The following is a 20,646-nucleotide window of genomic DNA, read 5'->3' on the forward strand; positions in this document are numbered from 1 at the left end:
TGTTAGGAAATTCCTCTCTTCCACTGATTTTAAAGCCTATAAAATCATGCTTCATCCAATTTTAAGATTATCAGCAATATCTATAGGGCCTAGAATTTTAACAAATTCCCAGTTAATTACATTATAATCACTAAATCATATATATGTGTGTGAGAGATTTTAACCATATTCCTTATAAAAATATATTTAATTGTTCAGATTGTTTTTATACAGTTCTTAATTTTTGTAAATGGTTGTTCCAAGTAATTTTCCCAGGCTGAAAATTTTAAGCATGGTTTTTATGGTTTGGAGAATTGCAGTGCTGCAGTGGCAATTACCTGCACACAGCTGCTGATGCCCATTTAGAATATTTCTGCTATAAATTCTGGCTTGAAAATAATGCTGTTAAGCTGATTTGTCACAAAAGCAATGTTGTTGCAAGTTGGAGAATGGCCACCCAATCACAAAATGTAGAGCTGTAAAGTGGGCTTAATTAAAGTTCCTGGATTTAAATAGAAATGTTGCTCTCTCCTGCATCGAGATCTCCTGAACTGGGCTCTACGAGGATATTTGTACATGACTCGATATGTGCTGGACAGTGGCTTCTCCCTTTGAAAAAGTTATTTTACTGTGTAGTGTTATTGTTACTGTTTATTATTTTTCTGTTGCTATCCAAACGCACTGTTGATCTTGCTGTTTGTCACCGAAGACAAATTCCTTGTATATATTTTATACTTGGTCATTAAAGTATTTTGTATTGTATTGTATTGTATATTTATGCAAAACAGTAGCCACATAGACATACAGCAGGCAACAACCCTGTTCTTTGCTGTGTTTAACAAACACGCATAGGATAATGTCACAAGAAGAATGAATCTTCCTGGGAGTAAGATGGGGGAGATGTTTTTCACCCTTTCTCTCTGCAACTCCAAGCACACCTTCCCCAATCCAGGCACCAATTCCCAACGTGTGGAACCGAACTGCTAGAATTCCCAAGCAGTGTGGCTGTTTCTGTGAAATCTGGGAGTTGAGGGTTCCCAGGTTAGGGAAGGTTGTTTTGGAGAGTTCCCAAATTCTTTGGAGCACATTTTTCAGAGGAGATAGGAGATCACAATGGGGCAGGGGAATTGGCAAAGTTTGCCTCTTCTCACTTCAATCAGCAGAGGGGCTCCACAGGTCTGATGCTTCTTGGTAGCAGAAACAGCCCTTCCACAGGGACAGGCAAAGAAAATCAGGTACACCCAAGCATTTTCTTGGCACTGCTGCTGGCAGCAGAAGCAGTCTGATAAATTATATTTGGCAGGTAGTATATTATGCCTCCTCCTGCTCCTGCTTGTCGTCGTCGTCATCGTCGTCGTCGTCGTCGTCCTCCTCCTCCTCCTCCTCCTCCTCCTGCTCCTCCTCCTCCTCCTCCTCCTCCTCCTCTAGTTGAGATGTTATATTGTAGATTGACCACCAATGTATATTGCCCTGAGCGCTCAAAGAATTCATCCATCATTTTTTTTTACATTATCTGAATTAATGTATTGATCAAAATGAAGTTCTCCTTCAGATTGTTTCACACATTTTTGAACAGAAAGGCCTAGAATATATAACTGTAGTCTTGTACATGATTATCTGAGAATAGGTTTCATCAAATGTATTCAAGGAGACTTACAAATCTGAATAGACAAGTACAGGATTTTATTAGATGGGTGCATAATGTTTCACATTTGAAGTGCTTGACATACTCCATTCTGAATTCAAAGCACAAACAGATTGTCTCACCATGCTGAGGTATTCTGAACTCGAAGCGGGCAATTCTGACCACAATATACCTGTTTTGAACTTGAAATAGAAATGTTTTGAATGTGATAAGTTTTGGAAAACTTTCAATAAGGTCTGAACTACCCATTTAAAACAACTGTTTTGAGTTTGAAATGAGGGTTTCTGTCCTAGATTTTACCATATGTGCTTATAAGGCCTTGGAGAATAAAAATATATTTGCCTGGTACTAAGACAATACATGTGACGCCAGATCAACCTCTCTAAAGATGCTATTCTATACTGGAAATAGTTTAGGATTCTAAACTCTATGGTAATTTTTATGTAATTATGTAATTTATTATTGTCATATGTATCTCCATAGTTAATGGTGTACAACAACAGCAAAAAGAATGAAATAATACTTAAACCAAGACCATACTAGAATAATAATACATTGCAGTAATACAGATGATGCACACTCATCATCCCCAAGTCTTTTCTGGGAAAGCTCTGTCTTTACTAGCTTCCAAGGCTATGGGATAGGTGCTACTTTGATCCTGGGGGAGGCTGTTCCATAATATGAGGTCCACCACTGAAAAACATTGTCTGCAAGCCCTTCACCCTTTAACTCCTGATAATGGGGAACAATTAAGATATGTTGTCAGGACCCCCACCCCCCCCACCAAACAATTTGGATCAATGTAGAGAAAGTGATGTTATATAGCCATGTTAACTCTTGTTTGCAATAATGTGGGCTACAACATTTTGTAGCTATTGCAGCTTTTGGGTGGTCTTTATTAGCAAGTATGATGGAGTCTCTGAGATGTCTGGACTTCTTCTTCACAGATTCCCTAACAGACTGACATTTTATTTAAGAGATAAGGTTAAAATGTCCATATGTTGCTCATCTGCCATGTTCTGAACTCTTCCTTTCTTTCCCAGAAAGAATTCCTTATACATAGGTCCAAGGAAAGCTTCTTGAGGACGGAGTGGACCACCACTTCTGGCATCACTCCCTTCCTCAAAGCATTAACTACCTCCCAAATTCAGCTAACCATATCCCCCTGGCCACACAAAGGAGCCAAGAGAGGCATGGATCCAACTCACCAGTCATATTAGAAAGTATCCTGTTTACTTCATTAGCATCCACAAGCTGAGAGGAGTTCCAGATAACACTGCAAGACATTGGTCAGTCAGATTTACTTTTTGTCTTTCTCCAACAGTGCTCCATTCATTATTTCTCTTGGAGATCCTCAGTAAACCAAATATACCCACCACCACCCAAAAATCAGCCAACAGAGAGATGTGTTCAGGAGCAAAGACCATAGTTATCAAAGAGGCAATGAACTCCTGAGCCTTCCCCAAACCTCAAACCTCCCAAGACATGGAAATTGAAGTCCCTCAGAATTAGATGCCAGGAGAACTGCAAAATCAGCTTGGCAACAAAGTCTAAGAGTTCATGAAAGCAGGGTAGCATTCCCCAGGTAGCAGTACACAGGCAGCATTCCTAGTTTGTCTCTGTTGTCCAACTTCACATACAGGTATTCATACCCAATCACCCCAGGAGCAGAGACTGTGATCATAGGCATGGTTTCTCTTATATTTATTGTTATTGTCCTCCCTGTCTTTGGAGCTGAGGCTGCTGAAGGATCTGAAAGTTGGAATGGCAGATCTTCAAGAGGGGAATGGAACCTCTTTCACTCAGTGAGGTTTCAGCAATACATGTCAGATTTGATCATTCTTCCAAATCTAGATTATGGATGAATGTTGTCATGCTACAAACAGACATGCTGCTTATCATCAACAGCTTGGAGCCAAGGTCTTGTTTAATATAAGTCTTCCTACAGACAGACTCAGTCAAAATCACTTAAAGATGCCTCATATGCTTGTCATATGTTGTGTTTTTAACTCTCTTAAATGTTTCTTACTAAAGTTTTTGTACCTTTAGACTTCTTTGTGGGCTTTGATGGGATGAAAAATTAATGTAAGTAGTATCTGATGGGAGAAAAAAGGGCTCCTTATTTACAGGGTTTTTAAAAATGCAACAAGTGTATTCTGAATGATTGAGTTGCCATAACAGTAGTTCAGTTGCTGAAGAAATATATATCACTGTATAAATATTGATTTCTGCCCAAACATATCTATAATCACCAGTTATGATGAAGGATGGTTTTCTCAAGTGCCAGTATTTTCAAAATGTCAGGTTATAAGAGCATCTCCAACCTGCTTGAAAAAATCATTGTCATATAAATAAAGTTCTGTAGGGAATAAATTGGAAAAATCTAACCTATGTAAAGTTAGTAGTATAACTAACTTTACATGTGTTTGTTTTGCAAATTGTAAGCAGTTGAACTGAACATTAATTTGAAATAATCTGTTGCTCTCTCTCTCACAGCAGCTGGTAGCACCTGGCTGACTTTGTCCAGGTTCAAAGATAAGGAATGTCAGGCTGGGTTGGGATACCATCAAGCAGTAACTTGGGGTTAGTATACTAAACTAGGAAGTAAAAAGAATCCTAGAAGAGGGCAACAAAATAAGTTGGACATGTCCTTGTAGTCACCAGGAATTGAGGTCAATATAAAGGAGATTTTGCTTTTTTACTTTGTGAAAGGTTAGAATGTAACATATGCATACAAGTAAAAGTTGGAGTCTACACATCAAGAAAGCCAAAACTCAAGGGAGGCAGAAGACTTGTGTGACATGTATCTGTTTCAATCTACCATTAGAGATGCAAGTAACCTGATCTCTACCACACCATCAGAGCAAAATAAAACACTTTCAAACATCTGGAGAATGTCAGGAGGAAATCTTGCAAGGGTCTCCTTCCATCTTGAACAGATATGACTTTCAAACATCCACATTCATCCCCACCATCTAGAATGGTTCAGTCATGCAACAAATACAGAAGGTTTCAGCTGAAACTGAAGTTTTAGAATGAAGCAGTGGAACTTGGATTCATGTAGTTCAGAATTGAAAGTGATCCAGCAGAACAGTAACTGAAGCATTTCAGGAGCAGGGAACCCACAACTACTTCAAATCTCATCAGCCCCAGCCAGTGCAGCCATGATCATGGCAATTTTGCTGGCTTGTATGTATATGTGGACTTTGTATTATATGACTAGTAGTTTCTTTGAATATATCTTTCCTCAAACTTACCCAAAAGAGGACAAATGAGTGCAGCATTATTGTTCAGATGCTATGGTGCACTGTGGCTCATCAAAGCGTTTCTTGCCTAATTACACTAAATTTTACTGCTACTGAGCAAGTGGAACAGCTGAATATTTGAGACCATTCAAGAGAGAGAGTTCTGAGGACTTCCAGCATAGAATTACTCTTCAGAAACCAGGATGGATGTGGAGGCAATAGAGGTGGAAGGTATAATTAGTACCAAGTTTTTAAAAAATGCACTGACAAAATATAATTCAACACTCTTTACCTGTCTCTGGGAAAGCATTTCAAAACTGGGATACCACCACTACCCAAATTACTCTTCCTCTAATAACCACTCACTATATTTCATTTAGTAGTGGACACCTACAGTAGTTATCAATACTATGTGATGGCTGGGGGATCAATTTTACCTGTTTTGTAAGAGTCTTGGAGACATTTATGCTTCAAAGAAATATCAGTGGAGTCTTCTACACACAATAGGGCTTTTGTGCCCAGGAGTGATCCGGGAGATCTTGGGTCATATTTTTAAGGTACAGAATTAGAAAAAGACAAATGCTAAAGTTTGGATTCCAGCTTTATATTTTAATGCCATATGATGACAGAAGAAAGTAGACACTCTCCAATTAAACCTAATCTTCTGATAACTACAGTACTTGGACATGTCCCTGCCATTTTCTTCTCATCAGTATAGGAATGATTTGCTATGGCTTCTTCCAAGATATTTGTTGCAATTTATCAGACTACTTTAGCATCCTTGATGGGCAATCTGGATAGAATGTGTTAATCCAAGAACGAGAATCCAAGAATTCTGGTTAATGGGATGTCCTAGAAGAAAGGTTAAAAATTATAGCACAAGAAGTCCAGCAAGTACCATATTTTTCCGTCAATAAGATGCCCCCATGTACAAGACGACCCCCACTTTTCCAACCCAAAATTAAGAAATCAATATTTTAAAGATAGTGCAGAATACATTTTTATTTAGTAATTAGTTACCATTTACCTGATACACTCGGTGGGAGGAGGTCCAAACCGTCTCTCTGCAGCTCTATTTCCATGCTCTTTTACATAACTGATTACATTCAGTCACGAGTGAAACTGCCGATAGCTTGTTGCTGCAAACAGACTTCCTCCAATTGGTTTGTTCAGCATCAGCTGACGTCAGTTACATCAGGCTCGTGATCGGAGGAAGTCTGTTTGCAGACTCAAGCTATTTCACTCATGATTGGAGGCTAGCAATAGGAGGAAGCCTCTTTGCAGAGACAAAGTATGGGCAGTTTTGCAACCGCGCGATTCTCTCCTCAGCTGACTTTCTTGAATAAGACGCCCTTCAATTTTTAGCGTAAGGATTTTAGAAAAAAGTATCGTCTTATAGTCGGAAAAATACGGTACCTTACTTTCAAAGGAGCCACCAAAATTATAGCCCTTTTTGTCCCACTTTTCTATGTAAAAGGCTAGATGCCCCCCTCTTTTCTGAAAGAGTAGCAGTCTCCATCTGTTAATTGTTTTAATAACTTTCAGCCCTATCAGGATGAGCAGTAACTCTCACATCATCCAGCTAACCAGGTGCAAGGTCAGCTAGGTGGAACTACCTGATCTGACATGCTAAGTATAGATGCATTTTTATAAAGTGCCTATTTTAAATAAAGTGAATATTTAGGTTTAGCTGTATGAAAAAAAAAATGATACAAAGTTCCATTCCTAATACTACATATATGAAAGCTGTGTAAAAATAATATGTTGTGACACTTGATAAATGACAAACACACTTTTCCAGTTTCCATTTTAATTGGAAAAACAGCTTGAATAGAATCATATATGAAAAGAAGTTACTGGCACAAATTGGATATAAACGTATCTGATTTCTAAGGGACACAGACTAAGCTCAGCTCACCACTATCAGGAATCGATGCTTCCTTTATGCCCAAATAGATGTGACGGTCTTGTTTCCAATTAAAATTTCCATGAAATTGTTCTTGCCTAATTGGGGCAAACTGTGGAGGGATGTAATACAGAGAAACTGGAAAGTGCTAAAGCATCAGAAAAGGGAATCAGCCCAATCTGAATTAGGGCTCCTATGGTTGTGAGGTATATTTTTAAAAGTCCACACATGTAGTGAATCCTATTTGCGGATCTTCCAAGTGATGCTCTTGACACATTGGTATGTTGTTATTTATGAAGGGAAATGTTTGTGTGTATGGAGGCTTGGGGGGTGCTCTTTAGTAGTGGTGACCAGGTGATTTTAGCAGCCAGTCATTCCTTACATGTGATGTGATGTGATGTGATGTGATGTGATGTGATGTGATGTGATGTGATGTGATGTAAGTACAAGAGGCATGGGGCTTGCATTGTAATGCATATTTTATTATTTACCCCCTCGGGTGGATACCTGTGGCCAGTACTTATTGAAGCCAAGGTCCTTTCAACCTCTTGCATGATATTGATTGATTGATTGATTGATTGATTGATTGATTGGCTAAAGTAATAAAATGTCTACCCTAAAAACAAATAAAACATAGTAAATCAATGCTAATTTGCACATACTGTCGTCTCATAACTCGAAAGCTTTCCAAAGAAGCTCAGTTTTTAATAGCTGATGGAAAGGCAACAACACAGAGGCAGATCAACTTCCTGAGAGCACATCAATGGCAAAACAGTTCCTGAGAGCCTCTACTCTCTCACTTCAGAGAAGGAGGGGCCCCTAGCAGTTTGTTGGATAGGGTGAGACCAGCTGGAGAGCACAGTCCTGCAATTACTTCAGTGCCAAGCTATGTAGAGCTTTAAAGCTCCAAACCACCACTCTGAATTGCACTCGGAAGCAAATAGGGACCCAGGGCAGAGTCTGGAGCACAGATATTAGGTGTCGTACAGGTGTATGCCAGTGTACACCATACTGAAGCTTCTTAGTCCAAGTGGGTGATGATGAGGACATGAGCTATTGTTACAAGGTCCCTGCACTCCAGGCAGGCTGCAACTGGTATACCAGACAAAGTTGGGCAAAGCCCCCCTGGCCCACCTGCTTGTTTAACAGTAACCATGAATCTAGGAGGACTTTACTCCTTTGGCGCTGGGGAGAGGGAAATCAAAGTAGTACCCAAAGTGAAAATGTGATTTATATATTTATTTTTTAAAAATGGAAGTGGGACTCAAGCTAATCATTTACAAGAGCCTCCCTAGATTACTAAGCCTCTGGTGTCTCCCTGGGGGCACCAAGGGATTATATTTGCACTGTATACAAATATTACAAATTATTGATCAAATATATTTGTATTTATATATGTATACTGTATGTATTTCACTGAAGTAGCTATTCAGTGGAAATGGATAAGCTTGTTCTTGCTAACTTCAAATTCATCCATAGGTAGTCCAAATAATTTCCACATACATCTGAGATAATTTGGCTTATTCTGAGAGTCAAAAAATTATTTCCCTTTATGACAATACACTTTGTTTCCTTCCCATTCTGCTTCTGTATCCTTAAGATTGTGCCTGGCAAAACAGCAGCAGTGATAGATAAGGCAACACAAATGGTGACAGGAAGGAAAGAAAGTGTTTTCCCTTTCTCACTCCCATGCTAATACATAATATTGGCACACCCAAGGCCATTCATCTCTGAGAGCTGGAGGTCTCGCAACAGCTCCTGCAGGTCAGTGGGCCTGAATGCCCTCTTATACCATGTACCAGTGAGCCAATTCACCTGGATGCCAGGTAGGGACAAAGAGAAACCCTATACCTGTGTGTCCCCCAACACAGTCAAGGGAAGATTTACAGGGAATCTGACTGCAAAGCCACTGACTGGTTTACTAGGAAGGGAGTTGAGGGTTTAGGGAGAAGGTGGCCGGCTCAGGGGCCGTTTTGGAAAGCCGAACCAGGTGGGACATTCTTCTCCATTTTTATTTAAGCTGACCATGTAAGCCTTCTGCAAATTGATTGCAAGCAGGAGCTGCAAGTTTAACTGGGATTTCTGATATGTCAGTGTAAGAACTTGCTTGGCCTGGGAACTGGTGTCTAGTTTAGGCACAACCTCTTCCTGTTGGGTTAGTATGCCCAGCAGTAGAAATTGATGTGATTCCTATCATATTCTCCAAAATATGGAAGCTATATTTTCATTAAAATTAATTATTTGAAGCTGGCGTCTCAGAACATACAGAACAAATTTGAATACCAGGAAGAACTGAGGAAGTTTCCTGAGGCACCCATGCTGCACATTTTACTATCTCTTCCACCTCTTCCATAGCATGCCTTGGTGAAAGAAATAATGACAAAAGCAAAGCAGCCTATTGTAGAAATGTATTTCCCTAAACTGGAGCATATGTCGATTAGAGCTGTGTTGGAGTCCTTTTGGTCAAGAATATGACTCACCTGAAAGGGCAGCCCAGTTGGAACTACCAGTTACATGTAATGAATGGTGTGGGTTTTCATCTAATTAGGGAAAAGTTTGGTTTGGTTTTGTTTTAAAGTGGTGGAAGTCCTGGGAGTAGGGGGTGAACATCATACTCCCCTCAACAATTTACTCAGAAAGAATCTTGGGACAGAGGAAAACTCTAAGAAATATTTGATATATGTTTCTGTTCCCTGGAATCTTGCTAAAACCTGTCTGCTGGTTTTGTTTGAGCTTTATTATACTCTGTATAATCTCAGAATTGCTGATACAAGGATTTGAGAAGGAGCACAGATAAAATTGCTCTCTATTTTTACAGTTAATAGAAGCAGCTATATATCTGTTATTTATTATGCTTTCTTAACAATAGTCTCTTCTAAATAGCAATAATCTTTTCCACTGCTCCTAGTTCTACTGGCAAAAATATTAATAATAGTATTGGCACTATTAGATTGTTTCCATAAATCCTTAAAATGAAGCTTTCTAGGTTTTTTGCTTTTCTCCCTTTCTCTCTTTCATGGATACCCAAACACAAATACACACTTTTGAAATATATATATCTTGGTATCTTTCATGTGGGAGGCCCTAACCTCATGCTCATTCAGAGATCCCCAAGAAGATGTGGAATGACTTCTGGGTGGCTGTGGCCTCCTCCATTAAAAGCTTAAAGCTCAACAAGTGTTGCTGACATTGTGCTCAGAGCAAAAGAACAGCCTTGTCATAATTCCACAGTATCCCTGACACTTCCCCTATGCAGAGATAAAGGAGAAACTAGTCTCTGCATATTATAAAGTGTTCTGGTAACACTGTAGTATATGCTAATATGGCAACAGCAGCTGAGCACCAAAGAGATGTGGTGGGAGTGGAATGAATCTCTATTTGAGCTCGTCCATCAGGAATGAATGAATGAATGAATGAATGAATGAATGAATGAATGAATGAATGAATATATATATATCTTTTCTCATGGATGGCTAATAGATTTAATGCAGCATTTAATCTCTAAATGCTACCAATCAGATCTGTGGTATGCAAGAAGCAACAGAACATTGTCTTTGTTTCTACACTGGTACATAAAGAAGTCCTGTGGTGGCTCTAAAAAAGTTATTAAATAAATATATATCCCATTGTCCACGTGAAGAACATATCAAATCAATCTTTGCCAAACGGTACTTTTTTTCTCTACTACTGCTTTCCATAAATGTTGCTCTTATATTGAATCAGTAAACAAGGAATTCAGGCACTCACCACTTAACTAGGGCGGCTTTCCCTACAACCACAACTATTGTGTCTTTCAGAGAATGCTGCTCAGTGGCCTCACTAGGTGGCAATCCAAATTTTAAAAAACAAAACAAAACATGAATTTGGCAAATAGATTAACTTTTCAAATATCCAGTTTCCCTTTTTATCAGTGCCAATATGGTTTCAGCCAATTTGTGGATTGTTGTTGCTGTTGTTGCTGTTGTTTAATATAAATAGAAACATTTGGATACAAACAAGATCTTTATATGAATTTTTCCTAATATGTTCATTTGGGGATGCATTTTCCCCCAAAGTATATATTTTTGCAGGCAGTCTCTCCTAATATAACTTTTTTCTGTGCATTATTTTCACCAATATGTATGTATTCCAACATATGCATTTTTGTGCCACACAAAACTGCACTGTAAAATTTGGGAAAGTATAGGTTTGGAAGCATGACTGAGTTTTGGTTGCGTCTTGATTAAAAAATATGAATTAGTGAAAGGTCCCATGAAACTTCAAACTAAACTCATTTGTCTCCCATCTCTAGGAACGTTAAAAAGCTAAAAATATTACTGTGTAAATAAAAACTATGGAGACCTTTACAGAGGCACCATGAAGATGATATATTTGTAAGGGGAAACTGTTGTTTAGGAAAAGAAGCATTGTTCATAATATTGCAATTATATACAACTCTCAGTTTTATTCCAGCCTTAAAAAGATTACCAGAACTAACCTATAGTTAACTCTGTCATGATCTTCATGGCATCAGTGTTGGAGGCATGGGGATTAGGCAGCAGGAAATTCCTAGATCTATGATGTTCTGTTGCTTTCATATGCTGCGTAGATTACATTTTGTGTCTTTCCTTGGCTAACTTTTGAAAGTTGTGGTCTAATTTGCAGTCAGCAATATGGTGCCCATGGGATCCAAATTACGATGACACTAGTAGATGGTTTTTGCCAATCCCCCAAATTAAATACAGAAAATAGCTCAGTTCACCAACTCTCATGAGATCTGGGGGGAGTAGATCAATATTGTGTAATATGTTTGGGAGAGGAGCTGTTAGATATGAGATGTCCATATTTTTTTCCACTTTTAGTTGAAAAAAACAAAACCTGTACCAAAATGCAAGATTATACAAGGATGCCTGACGCTTGAAAAAATTGCTGCCTTTAAAGCAGAGTGTACTGAGTGTACAGTGTGTGGCTTCCAAAGCCTTATTGCTGTCACCCAAAATACAGTCTTACAAAATACATTTACATCTTGCAAATGCACTGCCATGTGCTTCATTGTCACGGTAAACATTTTCTCAGTGGGAAATTCAGATTCTGCTCACTGTGAAATAATCCTCGGGGAAATTACCATAGGAAACCAATTCCAATGTTACCTCCCTATATGCATTTGCACATCTCAGGATTAATTCAAAACAGGACTTGCCAAGTAACAAGCCTTATGTCAGGACCATTGTTTGGTATCATACCAAAGAGGAAGTTCACTTCCTCAAAAGAAAAGGCATGAGCTAAATCTGCCTTCATGGAAATTATGAGGAGACATTTGAAATCAAGTACCTTTTCTGCTGTTACAAATCACTGCAGAGTATTATTCACCATAATGCTGTCCAAACATCATTTTCTTCATTGATGTGCATTGCTTCTCTTTTACAGAGTGATGAGGTTTTGACTGTCATCAAAGCAAAGGCACAGTGGCCTGCCTGGCAACCACTAAACGTGTAAGTAGGGAAGGGAGCCAACCTCCCAGAAGACTTTTCTATTATTGTCCTCTGACAGAATGCTGTAAACATCATGCCTTCCACAAACGTTTCTCTCTTTCTCAGATAAAAATGTGTTGATAAATTAATCTTCTTTGCCTCTGTCCATGTTTCCATCTAGCAATATTTGGGGAAGATCAAGTTAAGGAAGGGTGTTATTGATCCAGCAATAAATCTAGAAATGTATTTCCCATTATGTTGATCTTTTCCTAAGGACTGGGGGTATATCTAGTAGCTAATACAGTTCCTGCTTGCTTAGTTGTAAGCCCAATTTAATTTAATGGAAAATGAAAAATTAAGCTGCTTTAATCAGGGCTGCCTTGGGAACTCCAGTTATGAGAAGAAATAGGACTCCAATAGAAGAGAATATCTGTAGCTCAGGGTTGAACTGTGGAGTCCTTGGTGCTTTCTGAGCATGGTTGTTTTCTTGCAGACGTTTCATTACCCAACTAGGTAACATCATCAATGCAAGTGAGTGTGGGGTTTGTTCCCTGTTTGTATACAGTAGCTTGCTCTTCCGGTGTTGGTGGGGGTGTGGTTTTCTCCTTGGTAGTTCTTGATAAGGGTATTGTTTTTGTTTGCCTGGTGTTAATCCCTGCTTATCTGGATGTTGGCTGCTGGGGGGGATGTATTCTGGTCTTCCCCCGCCCCCTTAGCCTTTTGTTGTCTCTTTTGAATGGTGTGTAAATATGGTTTATTTCTATGTGTCTATTGATGGCTGATTTGTCTGAATGCCAAGCTTCCAGGAATTCCCTAGAATTTTGGGGTTAGCTAAATCAAGGAAAAAACCATACCCCCACCAACACTGGCAGGGCAAGCTACTGTATATAAACAGGGAGCAAACCCCATGCTCACACTGATGATGTTACCTAGTTGGGTAATAAAACATCTGCAAGCAAACAACCAAGCTCAGAGAGCACCAAAGATTCCACAGAAATAAGACTCTCCCATTTCTTAGAAAGCTGCAGTTCCTATTATTAATGTGTGACATGATACCTTCCATTTAAACAGGGCAAGCAGGTTGTTAAAAAATGACAATTTCTCATAACAACAAAGCAACAATACTGGGCAGTGATACCTCTTCCTCCACAACTCTAAAGAATTAGTGACCTAGACTCAACTGAATGCACTACTAGCTGCATCTATCAAGATTCTTCTTGCCTCCCTAAGTTCTATGTCTGTTCCACCACTACTGGAACCTAGAACCTAGTTAATGGAAGCTCCCTCCAGGAGAATCTGATATCCAGGGTTGGTAACTTAAATGAGAATACTAATTAATACATTTCAGTCATTTGTCTTACTTTTGAACTGTCCCTCTAAACTGCACTTTCTATGAAAGTTTCCTTCTTTTAAAATAATAAACACACTTTCTAGAGTATAAATCTATATAGGATACAGTGTGATTTATTTGAGGATTATCTCCAGCCTAGAATGTCTGCTTGGTTGAAATTTTATGCACTGCCTTCAGAACATTTTTATCTGCTTCTTTTATCATAGTATGTATTGCTTTACACTATACTGCACATTTTTTCCTCTCCTCTCTCTAGAGTTGCTTGACTGAGTCTTTTGTTCAAAATTCTTTTCAAAATAGGCATTTATAACACATTTTTGTCAACACCTTCAACATTTCAAGGCAATGTGTGATTTGGTCAAGCACACAGTGTATGTTCTTTGGTATTTCATGCTGTCTCTCATGGTTTTGTTTATAGTACATAGCACTTTTTTGTAAATTGTTCTGTCCATACTGGGGATCTGTGGAAATTGTCTTTTTCAAGGGTGTCATTCCTGCATCTTTGTAAAATAGGATTTGAAAACTCACACACATTTTCACATTCAATTTCTCTGGCCTTATTTACCACGCTGTTTCATCAGTGAATCCTTTAAAAACAATGCATATGTACTTCTCACAAAATATTATGCACATCAGTACCAATTAATGTTAATAATAATTAATAATAATTAAGCACATTAATTTGTGCTTCTAAAATGCCTATGATGTTTGTAGAATTACTGTTGAATTAAATTTCATCTAATTGAAGACAATAAAGGATACAAATTTTAGTTATTCAAATTTCATACAACTGTCAGGGCACATCTGTATATTGTTTTTTAAGAACTGGATTTGCTTATAAAAATTTCAGTTCCCTGTAGTTTTCATTTGCAGCTGATTTCAGAACGACAGTTATATATCCAGGGTAGGCTCAATCTGTTTGAACAAAACTTGCTTTCTGATTTTGCCCCTGGGGTATCATGACAAAATTTGAATAAATTCTCATCAAACCATTTGTTCAGTATAATACACAAGTGACTATAGACACAGATGGGATGTAATTGGGGAAAGCCTGTGTCCTTCTAGCAGCTGCTGATATCTCTCTAGAAGTATCCCATTAAAGATTTCATTCAGGACAGTTGTTCCCCAGGATTTGGTAAGAATGACAGAGAAAAAGACTGAAAGAGCAGAATCTCCAAAGAATACTTGGTCCTTGTCAAGAAGTTTTAAAAAATTATTTCTGTGCTCTTTTCTTAAATATTCATTGGCTTGATCTTGGCATGGATGGCAAAGGCTTCTATATATCTTGTTAGAGGTATACAGAGAATCATTGCCCCTGTTTGAAGTGTGTCATTGGGGAACTAATAACAGCAGGTGTTCCTGAAGGCTTTGGTGGATGCCCTCAGAGATCCCCCAAACTTGCTTTCAAATTGTATTTTTTAATGTGACAGGAAGAGAGAATTATCAAATTCATGATAGGATAGTAATCTTCTCTAAATAATAATGAAGCTTCAATAATTTCTTCTGGCACCACTCTTTTTTTTTTTAAAGTGCAGTCCTCAATTTGACACTCAGAGACAAAGCCCGGGCCTTGGCCAGAGAAAGTTGCTTGCTCCTGCTTCCTGACAAGCCATGGAGTTACACATTCACCATCCCATTTCCAGATGTAATGTCTTCTCTCTCTCCATGTTAGGCCTATTCAAGGCAGCTGTGCTTAGTGGGCACTTTGTACCGTAGAGGCTTCACTGTTTGCTTCCTTGTAAGGATGCAGTTAGTTTCACTGAGGTCACGATGCACTGACAGGTCATCGTGACCTGTGGCTATTAAAGAACTACCAAGTGCCAGAAAAGGCATCAGAAACAAAGAAAGCAGCATGACAGCTTTGCCCTGCTTTTTAGAAGCAGGAGGATCATGTCACTTTGTGAATCAACTATAAAAGATTGCTTCACTCAAAGCATTGTTGAAGTAAAACATTTCTTCAAAATTTTGCATATTATAAACATTTATGCCCCAAATGCAATAGATCGGCCCACCTGTTGAAATTTAGGTTCTGCAGACTTTGAAATCCATCAGGATAATTTATTTCAGCATATGATGCTTCATTGTCTAAGAAATGGAATTTTATATTTTTCTATTTAAGTTCTCCATTTTCCCTTAGTTAATTAAACTATGATTTATCAATGATTACAATATTGCCGCAGGATAAAATAAAATTAGCACATTATTATGCATAATGTAGCAGACCAGTTGTGGCAGGGATAATTTGCTAATTCTATTGACTAATGATTGTGGATAAATTCTTAAACATAATCTCCTAACATGCACCAGGAAACTGATTTGCTAAAACACTATATTGCATAAAATAGAATGATGTCAAATATATATATATATATGTATGCATGGGGGGGATTTATGTATATACACTTGTATATCCAACAAGATAGTACCACATGTAATTACGCTGGGATTGTGAAACATGAAATATTTCCACCCCCAGGTGTAACCTTCAATCATCATAAAATTAGATCACAGTTGTTATAAAAGTTTCATACTCTAATCTTTCAGTTTTAAGGATACCACTATTAGGAGTCAGGAAATATTTTCACAATGCAATGAATTCCAAATAATGATTATTTATTATTAGTTGTTATCTTTGAAATTTCAGTATTTTCTGAAAATGAAAACATGTCATTGGTGCCTGATATGGCTATATTGTATTTGTTGTTTAAAAGATTAAGCATTAGACTGTTATTAGACTTGCCATCCACCTAACAAAGCTGTTAATCCTGGCATTCCTAACATTTTTTTCTTCAAATTTGGCAAAGTTACAATCCTATTAGCAATTAATCTGCTAAGGAGGAGCACATATGATTTTACTTTTTTCATTCAAGCTGATCTGAGATGACAAAATACATGATTCCATCCCATAATTATCTACTGGTGAGAAACACTGACATATTGCGTTCACATAGGCAATTCTGCAAGCCACACTTGAACATAATAAAACACTTGGATTTCTCTATGACCAAACAGATTTGCCATAGATGAAAGGCTGTACAAATTAGCTTCCCTTGAAGCATTTCACTGTAGGATCAACTTTCAAGTTTGTTTTAGGCAAAACTGGTGATGACCTACATTTGTACATAAAATAAGCACATTCCCACATTGATGGTGTCTGGCATTGGAACTAGCCATGAGTGAAAGGTGAGAATCAAGACAGAGTTTTACATTAAATCGCATAATGCAACCTGTTTCTTTTGGGGAAAGGGAGGTAAAGAAAACTTATAATCATTATATTTGCAAAAGGCCTTTATTTCCATGCAATAAAATTTAGAATGTTTAAATCAATTAAAATGACATTTAAACAATTTAATTAAACACACACTCTCATACCAAATCTGTTTTACTTTTAAGATGTTCATCCAGTTCTTCTTCTGTATGACCACGAGGAAAAAAAACAACATAAATATAGGGCTGTTTTTTTCTTCTGATTGTGTTTAGAATAGTTACATATCTTCTGATCTTGGTTTTTAATGGGGGGGCAGGAATTTATAAATACAGTTTTGATAGTCAAATCAGTGAAAATTGTCCCATCTGTTTGTAAATGATTCTGAAACACACACACACATATAGACACACAAAAAACATCTGAGCTCTTGTGACAAGCAACAGTGCTATTCAGTTCTTTGCTTGCCACTCAGGACTTACGCAAAAAAATAATAATAAAATCTGAATAAAATGATCTGAAACCCCCTGTTCACTGCTGTTAATAACAATAACCCCAACCTGAGATGCCAGTTTTCATATTCCAAACTATGCAACCCATCTCTGGCCATTCCTAAGGGACACCATGAGGGAGGCACTGAGGTTTAATAACTGAGCAGCTTGACAGCCCCAGCAGAAAAATGAAGAGCATTTCCAAAAGTAGCTTTAATTAATCAACACATGTCCAGCTGAGGCAATTAACAGTACCTTCCATGCTGTTCCCGTTACATCTCACATTTAGACTCAGCAGGAAACTTTACTTGCCAAGTTTAATTTTGGTTTAGAATGTTACCATCCCAAATCCTCGGGCAGGTTTTCCAAATGAAGCTACAAATCTAGACTACTCATGATAGCTCAGTCTATAACTATACTTCTGATTTAGTAGTCTTTTTTGGTGTAACATTTGTCTGTGATGGGGAAGCACCTTATGGCACCTGCTCCCTTTTTTGTGACCCCGAGAGTCTCTCAAGTTCAATTGCCAAAATTCAGTGGCAAAGCAACTTTTGGCACCATGATTTTTGGAGTGTTTTTTGAAACATAAATCAAAGAGCAAAACAGTATGTTAATCATCAGGCTTAACAGGACTATTTTATTTTTTAAAACCCACTGACTCCAAGTCTTCCCACCCCCCAAAAAAATAAAAGACCCCCAAAAGGCCAAAGCTTACACTTCTAGCCTCTCCAGTGATGTGACTAAACCATTTCCTCATTCTCTACAGATTTTAGAGACTGGGCATCTTTAAGTTGCCTGGTTCTTTTACAGGGTATAAGATGGGACATATCTGTACTCTCATGCCACTCAGAGGATTGTATTTTTTTTTTCTTTCACTTCTACTTGGCATTTTCTTATTATTTACATGATGATGGTGGTGGTAGTGGTCGTAGTGGTGGTGATGGTGGTGATGGGACTTTATATACTATCAACAGTTGAAGACTCTCAGTATGTACATAGGTTTAATAAGGCCTAAAACGAAAGCTTTATCCTATTAGCTAAGCTACCAGTCATTTTGCATTGGTCTTGTTATGAAGTCAATTACATATGGCAGAATATGTGTGGAATCAAAGTCCATTTGAAGGAATGCCTGCTGAGATAAAGAAGGTCTGGAATCCCAGAATTCCTCAGTGTAAGAGATTCAGATATAATTTACAAGGTGACCAGACTGTAGAATGAGAAACTGTGAAGTCCAAGCTCTTCTTCTGAATCATTTTTGAGATTTGTATAGATTTAATGTCTGAGAAGTTTTATTTTTTTTTAACATTTCAGCATCTTTTATTCCTCAAAACACAACTGCTGGAAAGAGGTTTTCTCTTGGCTGTTTTCCTTCTTGATTCTCTTCCATGGCTGGTCACTCCAGAGGTGAGATAGAGAATATGGAAGGTAGCGTGCAGATGGAGGCCAGGAGTTTTTAAAGAGGAGTAAGATAAGGAAGTGCCCGCTTTTTTTTTAAAGAAAAAATAAGTTGGGCTGCAGCAGAAAAAACTCCCTAGAGTGCAGTTGGAGAACTAGCAACTTTTTATCAACTGCTTCTTTCTTTCCCCCTGCTGGGTTTCAAGCTGATTTTTCCTAAGAATCACACAAGAGAAGAAGAGGTCTCTTGAGCAAAACTGTCTCCAGTGGGAAACAGCCAGTGACACTGACTTGATTTTAATATTCCCAATTTTCAGTAAGAGAGCCAGTGGCACAGTGGTTAAAAGCTCAAGCCTAGAAACCAGAAGACCATGAGTTCTAGTCTTGTCTTAGGCACAAAGCCAGCTGGGTGACCTTCGGCCAGTCACTCTCTCTCAGCTCTAGGAAGAAAGGAAGAGAAAACCATTTCTAAAAATGTTGCCAAGAAAATTGCATGGACTTCTCTGGGTGGTTGCCAGGAGTCAAGACTGACCCAAAGGCACACCCACATAATTTTCAGTAAACAAAATAAATGCCAGAAAAGCATAATCATTTTCTGGATACTGGAGGATGCCAAACCCACCATGTGCTTGCCCAATAATTCTGAGCACAACAGCTGCAGTTTTCTACAACCTATTTGTTATGAAAATGACATGTAGAAATTAATGCAGTCGAATAGGCTGAAGTTAAAATAAAAATTGTAAAAAGGATTCCACTATGAACTACGTTTCTCCCTCTTTCTCTTGCTTCTCTTTTTTATTTTTTTATTTTTACAGTAATTTTATTAAAGTTATAATTACAACAGTAAGAACTAATACAAACCAAAAAAGGTAGAAGAATAAAAAGAAAGAGAAGGTACAGAAAAGAAAGAAAAAAGAGAAAAGAGAAAGAGAGAGAACTAGAGAAGGAAGAAAAGTAAGAATATAGTAAAGAAAAAGAAATATATATATATGTGTGTGTGTGTGTGTGACTTCCTACCATCACAATAAGTATAAACAACTTTAATAACCTTCCCTTAAACTCCAACAAATGATCTTTTCTTCCCCATCCCATCTCTTATCTATAAACATACTTAAAACCTCATTATTTCAGTCCTGATGTCAGCAAAAGTCCATTAAAGGTAACCAGAGATAACAGCATATCTATTTTAACCTCGATCAAATAAACCAACTTTATATTCCTTCCTTTTACTTCTAACAATCTTAATCTTTAGTCCCTTTAGTCCTAGAACTTGATTTCTTTTCATTTTTTCTTCGTCCCTTCTCACAATATTCTTCAAAGCTTTAACAGGTATCTTCTGTAAATCCATTATAGGAAAATTATCCAGGTCACCCTCTTGGTTTATTGTTTGTATTTCCCTTTTACAGTAGTACCTCTAGTTACGAACGCCCTCCTTATGAATTTTTCAAGATACGACCAGCTCCGGCCCCAAAAATTTACCTCTACTTGCGAACTCTGCCTCTACTTACGAACCGGATCCGTGGCCATTTTCCCTGCTGCCACGCGGTCGTGGCTTCCTGTGGGCGAGATTGCGGTAGCAAGGAGACGTTCGGTGAGGCTTGTGGTGTGTTTTGTGGCGTTTGGAAGGTTTTTGTGGCGTTTGGAAGGTTTTTGAGGTTTAAAAATAAAATGCATATGTTTCAGAACTGTTTAGCCATACTTACATTGAACCTTATGGGGGAAATTTACCTCGTGGTGCGACCAAATTCGAAGGGCGGAACGGATTAGCCGTATTTACATTGAACCTTATGGGGAAATTTGCCTCGTGGTGCGACCAAATTCGAAGGGCGGAACGGATTAACCGTATTTACATTGAACCTTATGGGAAACTTTACCTCGACTTGAGACCAACTCGAGTTGCAACCAGAATCACGGAACGGATTAAGTTTGTAACTAGAGGTACCACTGTATTTATTAAGACATCAGCCAGTTTCTTTTGT

At 38.1% G+C, this 20,646-nt stretch overlaps 1 protein-coding gene across 1 annotated transcript in view; it reads left to right on the forward strand.

The window, feature by feature from the left end:
* SPON1 (spondin 1) overlaps window positions 1-20,646 on the forward strand; it is a 303,833-nt gene that overhangs the window by 231,785 nt on the left and 51,402 nt on the right. Inside the window, exon 7 of the mRNA XM_088145876.1 lies at window positions 12,182-12,246. Within this exon, the coding sequence (XP_088002002.1) occupies window positions 12,182-12,246 (65 nt within the window). The remainder of the gene's footprint in view (window positions 1-12,181; window positions 12,247-20,646) is intronic.

Source organism: Python bivittatus, unplaced genomic scaffold (assembly GCF_059951505.1).
Source record: "Python bivittatus isolate LINGU-HERP-01145 unplaced genomic scaffold, Pbiv_v1 ctg000480_np1212, whole genome shotgun sequence".
NCBI classification, from domain to species: domain Eukaryota; kingdom Metazoa; phylum Chordata; class Lepidosauria; order Squamata; family Pythonidae; genus Python; species Python bivittatus.